Source organism: Aotus nancymaae, unplaced genomic scaffold, assembly GCF_030222135.1.
Source record: "Aotus nancymaae isolate 86718 unplaced genomic scaffold, 86718_ANA_hifiasm-v0.15.2.pri h1tg000106l, whole genome shotgun sequence".
In the NCBI taxonomy this organism is placed as follows: Eukaryota; Metazoa; Chordata; class Mammalia; order Primates; family Aotidae; genus Aotus; species Aotus nancymaae.
Window position 1 is genome coordinate 1,242,780 of NW_026988521.1, and position 8,940 is coordinate 1,251,719.

Sequence of the window (8,940 nt, forward strand, 5' to 3'; positions counted from 1 at the left end):
GGGCAACAGAGGACGACTCTGTCTCAAAAAATAGTAACACAAAATTAGCTGGGCATGGTGGCACAGACCTGTAATCCTAGCTACTCCAGAGGCTGAGGCAGAATCGCTTGAACCTGGGAGGTGGAGGTTGCAGTGAGCCGAGACTGCACCACTACACTGCAGCCCGGTCGACAAGAGCGAAACTCCGTCTCGAAAAAAAAAAAAAAAAAAAAAAAAAAAAAAAAAATTAAAAATAAACCTAAGTACTTGTCCAGAGATGTGCATCACCACACCGGGGTCAGGGCAGACCCCAGAGCCCTGCGGCCAGTGCTACACGGGCGTCCTGAGTAATCCCCAAGGCGCTGGAGAAACGCAGCCTTCAGGGCAGGGACGTGGCCGCAGTACTTCCTTCTTCCACTTTTTTCTGAATTCTCCTTATTGAACGGTTTTATTATTATTTACTTTTGAGATTAGTTTCGCTCCTGTTACCCAGGTTGGAGTGCAATGGCATGATCTTGGCTCACTGCAACCTCCAACTCCCAGATTCAAGCAATTCTCGTGTCTCAGCCTCTCAAGTAGCTGGGATTACAGGCGCCCATCATCACACCCGCCCTACTGAATGGTTTTATAATCACAAGGGGCCTCCTGGCAGGTCGTTGGCACCAGGAGCCACCCTGGTGCTTGGGGATGACTGTGGCTGAGAGGGTAAGGTGGGCTAGAGGAAGGCCTTAGATGGCTCAAACTGCAGAACTGTGAAGAAGAGGGTCTAAGCCGTTCCTGGAGGCCCTGTGCTGGGGCCAGCGGGCAGCCCGCTGGAGACACACGGCCCAGGCAGGTGCCCAGCACGCCGGACCACTGTCTGCTCTTGACAGCAGCTGTGCCCAAGGCCACTCTGTGCAGGGCCACCGGGGACAGCACTTTCTTCTCAGTGAGACCCGCACGGTGTCATAGTCACAGCTAAGCAAGTCTCTAAATGCTTAGACGGGACGGGGCTCACATTTTAAACCACATGCCAGGAAGACATCTCCAACAGGAAAGTGCTGCCATTGCCAGTCAGCCTCGGGGCAGGAGGCTGCTGCTCCCAAAAAACTTCATTCACCTGTGGCCAGAGAAGTTCTGAGCCAGCTCTCGCCGGCTGCCTCCCCTCAAGGCCCCCGCCCACGGCTAAAGGGGTGGTGGGTGGCGGACTGGCCACAACAGGGCCAGCCCCCACAGAGGACCCCTGAGCTGACTCTGGCAACCAGTCCCTGCAACACCTGGCTTGGAATTCCCGAGGACCACCGGGCAGCCACCACAGCTTTCCGGGCATCTGGGGTCTTTTCTCTGCCTCCTACTAGAACATGCAGGGCGTTGGGGTGTTGGAGCCTCCAGGAGACTGACACCCCCTCAGAGCTGATTCCAGGAGGCCTCCAACAGTCCCAATAAGGCCAGGCCGGGCAGCCATCTGGGGCCGCCATCCAGGTTCCTTGTCAGGAGGGGCGAGGCGGGGTCCCTGGAGATCCGAGACGGGGCTGCCTGCCTCTGGAGACACGTGGGCTGTCTCAAGGGGTGCATCTACCCAGCAGGTTCATTTCCTGCAGGACAGACGTGTGGTCAAGGTTCGGCACCTGGCGCGGCTCTGCAGATGTGGCAGGAATGTGCCCACCCTGGTGCCCTCACCGGCTGCCACAGAGGAAGAGCAGGTTCTGCACGGCCGAGACAGTGGAGTTGGCGTTCTGGCCTGTGACCAGGTGGCGGTCCAGCACGACGTGCACGGCATCAGGCTCGCTCGCTGGGGAGGACCACGGGCACCCGCCTCAGGCAGTGTCCACCCCACCCACCAAGAAGCCCGAGCTCAGGTGGGCGCCCAGGGTCAGCAGGTCAGCCTGTCTGGGTCGAAGTCAGTGTCACAGGGGTCTACAGAACCCAGGGCCCAGCAGGCTCCTCCCCCAAGCTGAAGCAGGCAAGCCCCTCCACCCCTTCTTCTGTAAGCACAGAGGGCACTCTCAGGGCTCACCACTGAAGCTGGCACCAGAATCCTTCACAAAGTCCTCCACCACCAGCGGTAGGTGGGCGAAGCCGGGGGCCCTGACGAGCTCACACACAGAGGGCTGCAGGGAGGGGGTGGGGCTCCTGAGCCAGGGCCCACTCCAGGGGACAGGAAGGTCAAATCAGGGCAGGGAGCCTCACCCAACCAAGTGGGACTAGGGGTGTCACTGCTCGTGACAGGGACGGCCACTAAGGCTGGAGGCCGGGGAGACAACCGAGGCCAGCCATCTTCCTGTGGGGTGTCCCTGGGAGCGACAAGGCCACCACGGGACGAGGGCCCAGCTCCCCAGCACTGGAGCACACAGGTGAATACAATGGCAAGGGCTTCGAGGGTGAGCCCCGTGGCAGGCAGACGGTTGGGCAGTCACCCTCTGGGCAGGCGTGACTCTAACTACTCACGTGAGGGGTCACACCCACCTGTAACCTGAGACTGGGTTGGTGCTGCCCCTCAGAGGACAGCACTGAGTACTCACTGAAGAGGGGCCCCGAGAGGGAAAGTGACATCCCAGCTGGGGGCCAGGCCCGTTTCACTTCCAGTGAAACCTGCATCCGCATGGCAGCCCACCTCTCCCCGCCCCAGGGCCTGTGCGTCAGCTGCTCCCACGGTCCAGCGCCCACAGAGCCCACTTCATAGCTTTTGGGCCTCAGATGGACACAGGCCGTCTCCGAGGACAGCCCCACTAGGCTCTCAGCTCCTCCTGATGCATGCGCAGGTCCACTGCCCCTCCCTCCCCACGTCTTCTGGTGAGAGGGCCTGGGCTTCCAGCAGGCCCCAGGCCAAGACTAGCGGTGAGGGGTTCTGGAGTCTCCGTCCTCATCCCTGGCTGTCATGGGGAGGACAGGGCGGGGAGCACAGGGGGCCTCTGTCCTCCAGGCACTCACCCCTGTCAGGCTGTAGCCCTGGAACACCCAGGATCCGTCCTCGTTGGTGGCACAGCACAGAGCGGCGACACCGTGGCCGACGGCACAGATGGGCTCTGGAAGCAGCACGTGGCGCTCTGGGGCCCCGGCCACCCGCCTCCCGATGCCACTGCATGTGGCTCCCCCAGGCCTATGCCGCCTACCCGGCCCCCTCCTCCCGGGTCTTTTCACCAAAACCCAGGCCACTGCCCGGCAACCCCAGGGCACAGAGCCCGACTGCCCGGCGCAGTGGCAGGCGCTAGAGGATGCCCTGTGCAGGGGAGGTAAGCCTGCGGCGGTGCCCGTACCCCGCAGTGGGGTCACCCTGGCTCCACCGGAAATGCTGAGTGCGTTCCCACGGCTGAGGTGGCCACAAACAATCACTGCCTGCCCAGGCCACGCTGGGGCAGCGGCCTGGCTCCCACCTACAAAAGGAGTTGTATAGAGCACTGGCCTGTCCACCTGGCCAGTGGACACACTCCTCATCACAGCCAACACTGAGCCGGGGCAGCCGCCAGGTTGCCATGGACTTCCTGACCACACCCCTGCCGGCCTCGAGCCCCAGGCCCAGCCCTGGATGCCAGGCTTTTCCGGAAGGAACCAGGCTGGTGTCCTGCCTTGCTCATGAAGGGCCAGGAGGGCATGACCACCCACCCTCGGGAGCCCACACAGAGGCCTGCAAGACAGTCACCAGAAGAGGACAAGTGTGTGTGTGTGTGTGTGAGAAGATGGGTGTCACTACTTCCCACCCACAGCCATTGCAATGGCCACTGACTAGAGGCCCAGAAACCCCTACCTGGGCGTCCTCCCACCTCTCCTGCTGGTGGGAGACCCATTTCTTGTGAGTTGCACATTCAGCCCCTACCCCGGGCCCCAGGGTCACCTACTTCTCTCTGACCGGAAGTGCTGCAGGATACGGGCCAGGGAGCCACTGCTGGCCAGGTCAGTCAGGGCCCCAGGACAGCTGGGGATCAGGAGGGCATGGTAGCGGGCACCTGGGGGAGACCACAGACCAGGTGGCCACACATCAGTCCAAGTGAGGCCCCCTGCAGGACCAGGGCTCCACAGGGACCAGCAGGTCTGATGACATCATCTGTCCCTTTTCCTCCACGGGCCACAGCTCCCAAGGGCCACCCGACCTTCCCGTCTCCACACGCCTACCAGCTCTCCTCCCCAGAGCAGCTCAGGAACCCTGGGGCCCCAGACGTGGGTCTGGAGGCTGCCCTAGATGGTCACAGTGCTTCAGCAGGCGAGCTGGGGCACTCACTAAGACCCAACGTATCTGGAACCCTTGACCCTCCAAGGTCCCAGGCACCCCACCCCAGGGAGTGGGTCCCGGGCCTACCGTCGATGGACTCAAGCTTGGCAGGGCTGGCGTAGGCCTTGAGGCGGAAGTCCTGCACCCAGCGTGTGTTGCTCTCGGTCACATCCACAAAGTCCATGGCTTTCCCCTGGAGGAGCAGAGCCCAGGGGCCGAGGGTCAGCACCCGGGTTCTCCCTGTCGGCTCAGAGGGAGCCTGGAAATGCTGACAGGCACCGACCACTCCTCCACTGGTCTCCCAGGCTGGGGAGCCTGTCCCAGGAGCAGCCTCAGTGGTCTGCTTCCTAGCAAACACACCCACAGTTTACAAATAAAAGCCTGCAGTGGCGAATATGTAATGCATCCTTGCCGTGATTTATCTACATCTGCTATCCCGGGGGTCCCACGATCAGAGGGTGGAGAACTCCTCCCGTGGAAACATCTGTGCGGGTCCCTCGCACCACGGCTGCGCCTTGCATCTGCTATCCCTGGGTCCCCATGATCAGAGGGTGGAGAACTCCTCCCATAGAAATATCTGTGCGGGTCCCTCGCACCAGGGCTGTGCCTTGGTCTCCCGCTCACACACACGCAGAAGCACAGACCTGCAACGAAAAGGTCTGCCTTGTCACACGTGGGTCAGAGCCCAGGAAGTGGGGACCTGGACTCAGGACACCACCAGGATTTGCTTACAGACCCTTCACCCCTCCGCCAACTGCAGGGGCTCCCCACGCCTCCCAGGCAGCGATGGCACTCTCCTGACCTTGCCCCTGGAGAGGTGGGGACAGACCCCAAGTGTGGCTGGGAAGGAGTGGCTGGACTTACCCCAGGGGTGGCCACCTGCAGGTTGAAGGCGGGGCTGGCCATCGTGAAGCAGTGGAGGAAGGACTGGGCCGACACACCTGCAGAGGGTCCCAGTGGGTACGGGCTCGACAGGACCAGCCTGCCCGCCTCGGGGACTACCCAGACACCTCCATGGCCTCGCCTGACCCCAGACCTCACCTCAGGGAGCCATCCAGACACCAGGGTATCCAGAGTGGCCCCACAGCAGGGCACGGGCACTGCCCCCAACGCCACCCCGAGCTCCATCCCGCTCCACCCCCATGGCCTCACCTGACCCCAGGAGCCCACTCCCCTACACACAGGGCCCACTACTGGAAGCCCTGAGGCAGGACCAGTCGCCCATGCATGTCCAGGAGGAGGAAGCTGGGAAGGCGTGAGTCAGAGGGGCATACCCAGGTCTGCCAGACCCAGAGGCCTGCATCCCCCATGGCAAGCTCTTCCCCAGCCTGGCACTATCACCTCCAGCCCCCAGCCAGAAGCAGGGACAGGATACAACCCACCTCAACTGTCCATGCCACTCCCAAACCCCAGCCTTGTCCCGGTGCTAACAGAGCCACGAGAGGCCTTTCTGGGCGACAAACCGGGGTACGAGGGTCACAGGGTTCAGCTCATCCCCTCACTGATCCCCCCACCAGAGACTGAGGCCCGCTGGCACCATGGAGTACGCAAAAGTGTTCTGACCCCTCCTCACCCCCTCTAGGGAAAAAACTCAGGGCCCCATTCCTCACAAGGGTTCTGGGATTCTGCCCCTCCCCGCAGCTTTTCTCAGCCTCCTCCTGCCCCTCAAAGAACTTTTAAAAAAGAAATCCAAGGCCGGGCTCGGTGGCTCACGCTTGTAATCCCAGCACTTTGGGAGGCTGAGGCAGGCGGATCACCTGAGGTCGGGAGTTCGAGAGCAGCCTGACCAACATGGTGAAACCCTGTCTCTTTAAAAATAAAAATAAAAACAAAAAAAAAGAAATCCAGCCTGGCCAACATGGTAAAACCCCATCTCTTAAAAAAAAAGGTTAAAATAAAATAACACACCACACCCAGTCCAGAAGGCTCTGGGGGCTGCTGTCCCACCAGGGGAAGGACACAGCCCCGCCCACCCTGGCAGCCGGAAAGCACACACACGTTTATTCCAAAGTAGCATGAGCCGCATCTTTCTACATTTAATTCTGGGCCCCAATCTTTCAACTTCATTTTAATCTTCATTCTTTTTTTTTTTTTTTTTTTTTTTTTTGAGACGGAGTTTCGCTCTTGTTACCCAGGCTGGAGTGCAATGGCGCGATCTCGGCTCACCGCGACCTCCGCCTCTTGGGTGCAGGCAATTCTACTGCCTCAGCCTCCTGAGTAGCTGGGATTACAGGCACGCGCCACAATGCCCAGCTAATTTTTTGTACAGTAGAGACGGGGTTTCACCATGTTGACCAGGATGGTCTCGATCTGTTGACCAGGATGGTCTCGATCTCTTGACCTCTTGATTCCCCTGCCTTGGCCTCCCAAAGTGCTGGGATTACAGGCGTGAGCCACCGCGCACGGCTAATCTTCATTCTTATATAAATTAATACGTATTCACTGTAAAGTGTCCACATATGGAAAAAAAAAAAAAAAAAAAAAAACGCCCGGTAGACTGCCGCGTGCTCAGCTCCCTACCTCCTGCCCGCCTTTCTCTTCCTCCCAAAGTACTGCCCCGGGGCCTGCTGGCCCTAAGACCCCCTGTCCTCAACGTGCCTTCCCAGGGGCACAGCCAATCTGGCCTGACCGCACCCCCACCCCTACTTGCTCTGGAAATAAGCCCCAACCCACACCCCCAGAACTGAACCCCACCCAAGGCTCCTCCCACCTGCAGCTGGGGGCGTCACTCAGGGCCCCCAGAGCTCAGCGCACCCCCACGACCCCATAGCCCCGTCTCCCCTGCCCACACTTGAGGAGCTACAGACTTCAAGAGGGAGGGCCCTGGGTCCCAACGCGGACCCACCTCTCCGTGGTGACCTTAGGCGAAGGGCTCAGAACAGGGCCGGGACCCTCGGGCTCCGCCGCTCATCCCTCCCCTGCTGTCCCGAGACCCCGCAGGCTCAGCCGACGCCCCCGCCGCACTCCGCCAGCGAGAGCCCCAGGCCAGCATCGCCCTGACACACTTGCCCCAGGGCGGGGGCCGAGGGCGCCTTCTCCAGGAGGGGGCTCTGGGTCTCCTCAGGACCCGGTGGCTCAGAAACCAGGAACCCCGCGGCCGCCCGACGTCAGAGCGGGGTCCACTCCCGAATGCCCCTCCCCACACCGGGGCTCCCCTCTCGGAGCGCAGCGGCCTCGGGAACACGCGGTTCACCCTGCTAGAAACGTCGGGCCAGGGCCGCCTCGCCGCGTAGACAAGACTCCGAGGAGCGACGCAGCGCCAGGGAGGGGGCTCCACGGCTACCCCGCCAGGAGGTCCACCCCAAGCCGCGACCCCACCCCTGGGTCCACCCCCGTTCCCATCCCCCCCGACCCCGCCCCAACCCGCGTCCCGCCCCGAGCCCCATCCCGGCCCCCACCCGGCGCCCTCAGCGGCCTGGACTTGCGGTGCCACAGGACGCGCGCCCACCGCGTCCCGGACCTCCAGCCTCGGAGGATCCCGCCCCGGGCAGCGGCCTCTTCGGACACCGGCCCCGGCCGCCGGGCCTCACCTTCGGCGGCGCCGCTGGCCACAAGCAGACAGGCGGGCCGGCTAGGGAGGCGCTCGGCCGCCATGGCGCGAGTTCGACGCTGGGACAGCGCTGGGTCTGCGCGTGCGTGCGTGCGCGGCGGCTGGCGCGCCCGGGAGGACGCGGGTCACGTGCCGCGGCGGCCGGGGGCGGGGCGGGCCTCGGCGGCGCTCGGCGCCTGCGCGTTCGTCCCCGGCCGTGTCGGCTGCGCGCCCCTCAGCGCTCCTGGGCAGTTCCGGTCGCGCCCGCTTTGGCCTCGGCGGTTTCTGCCTCCGAGTCCGGCGGGGCCGATGGGTGGGGTCGCGAGGGTCCTCCCGGCCGGAGGCATCTGCCGCGCGCCTTACCTGGCGCCTGAGCAGGGAAGCGCTCCTGGCCTGGGGTGGGGGCGTCGGGGCGCGCAGGTGTGGGCGAAGGCGGGCCTCCTCCTCCTGGTCTCAGCGACGCTCCTGCCTCGGCCTCCGGAGCGGCTGGGACTACAGGCGCGCCACCCCGCCCGGCTGATTCTGTAAGTTCAGCAGACACGGGGTTTCTCCATGTCGGCCAGGCTGGTCTCGAACCCCCGACTTCAGGTGGTCCGCCTCCCACAGCGCTGGGATGACAGGCGGAGCTACCGCGCGCGGCCTTCCTTATTTTATTTAGTTATTTATTTTGAGACAGGGTCTCGAGTGCAGTGGCGCCATCTCAGCTCACTGCAGCCTCTGCCTCCCGGGTTCAAGTGATCCTCCCACCTCAGCCTCTTGAGCAGCCGGGACCACAGGCGCACGTCACCACGCCCGGCTAATTCCTTTGTGTTTTCAGTAGAGACGGGGTCTCACTCTGTTGCCCAGGCTGGTCTCGGACTCCTGACTTCGAGTATCTGCCTGCCTTGGCCTCCCAAAGTTCGAGGACTGCAGGCATGAGCCACCGCGCCCGCCCAGCCTGAAGCAGTTTTTCCTTAGACTGTAGTGGGAGGGGGTGACCACGTGGGGCGGTCAGCAGACAGGCAGGCAGCCTTCAGGTCCTGGGCAGGAGAGCACAGGGGAGGCGACAGAGGCGCTTGGGACAGAGCTGCCAGGTGAGTGGGTGGCCTGTAATCCCAGCACTTTGGGAGGTGGAGGCGGGCGGATCACCTGAGGTCGGGAGTTCGAGACCAGCCTGGCCAACATGGAGAAACCCCATCTTCTCCGTGTCATGACCAACATGGAGAAGCCCCTGGCCCCCTGCTGCCAGTATGGAGGTCCCACCAGC

At 62.7% G+C, this 8,940-nt stretch overlaps 1 protein-coding gene across 3 annotated transcripts; it reads right to left on the reverse strand.

Annotated features, from left to right (window-relative positions):
• Positions 1–966: 966 nt before the first annotated feature.
• GATD1 (glutamine amidotransferase class 1 domain containing 1) lies at positions 967–7,769 on the reverse strand. 3 transcript variants are annotated; one of them, XM_021676968.2, is made up of 8 exons: positions 7,696–7,769; positions 5,030–5,106; positions 4,253–4,358; positions 3,795–3,902; positions 2,890–2,984; positions 1,976–2,069; positions 1,639–1,750; positions 967–1,553 (listed from the first exon to the last, which is right to left on the reverse strand). In XM_021676968.2, the coding sequence occupies exons 1-8, from the start codon at positions 7,757–7,759 to the stop codon at positions 1,547–1,549; spliced, it is 663 nt and encodes a 220-aa protein (XP_021532643.1). In that variant the 5' UTR covers positions 7,760–7,769; the 3' UTR covers positions 967–1,546. The 3 variants fall into 3 exon arrangements, with proteins under 3 accessions (XP_021532643.1, XP_021532645.1, XP_021532644.1); XM_021676970.2 differs by lacking the exon at positions 7,696–7,769 and adding an exon at positions 7,011–7,059; XM_021676969.2 differs by having other exon boundaries at positions 967–1,750.
• Positions 7,770–8,940: the final 1,171 nt, after the last annotated feature.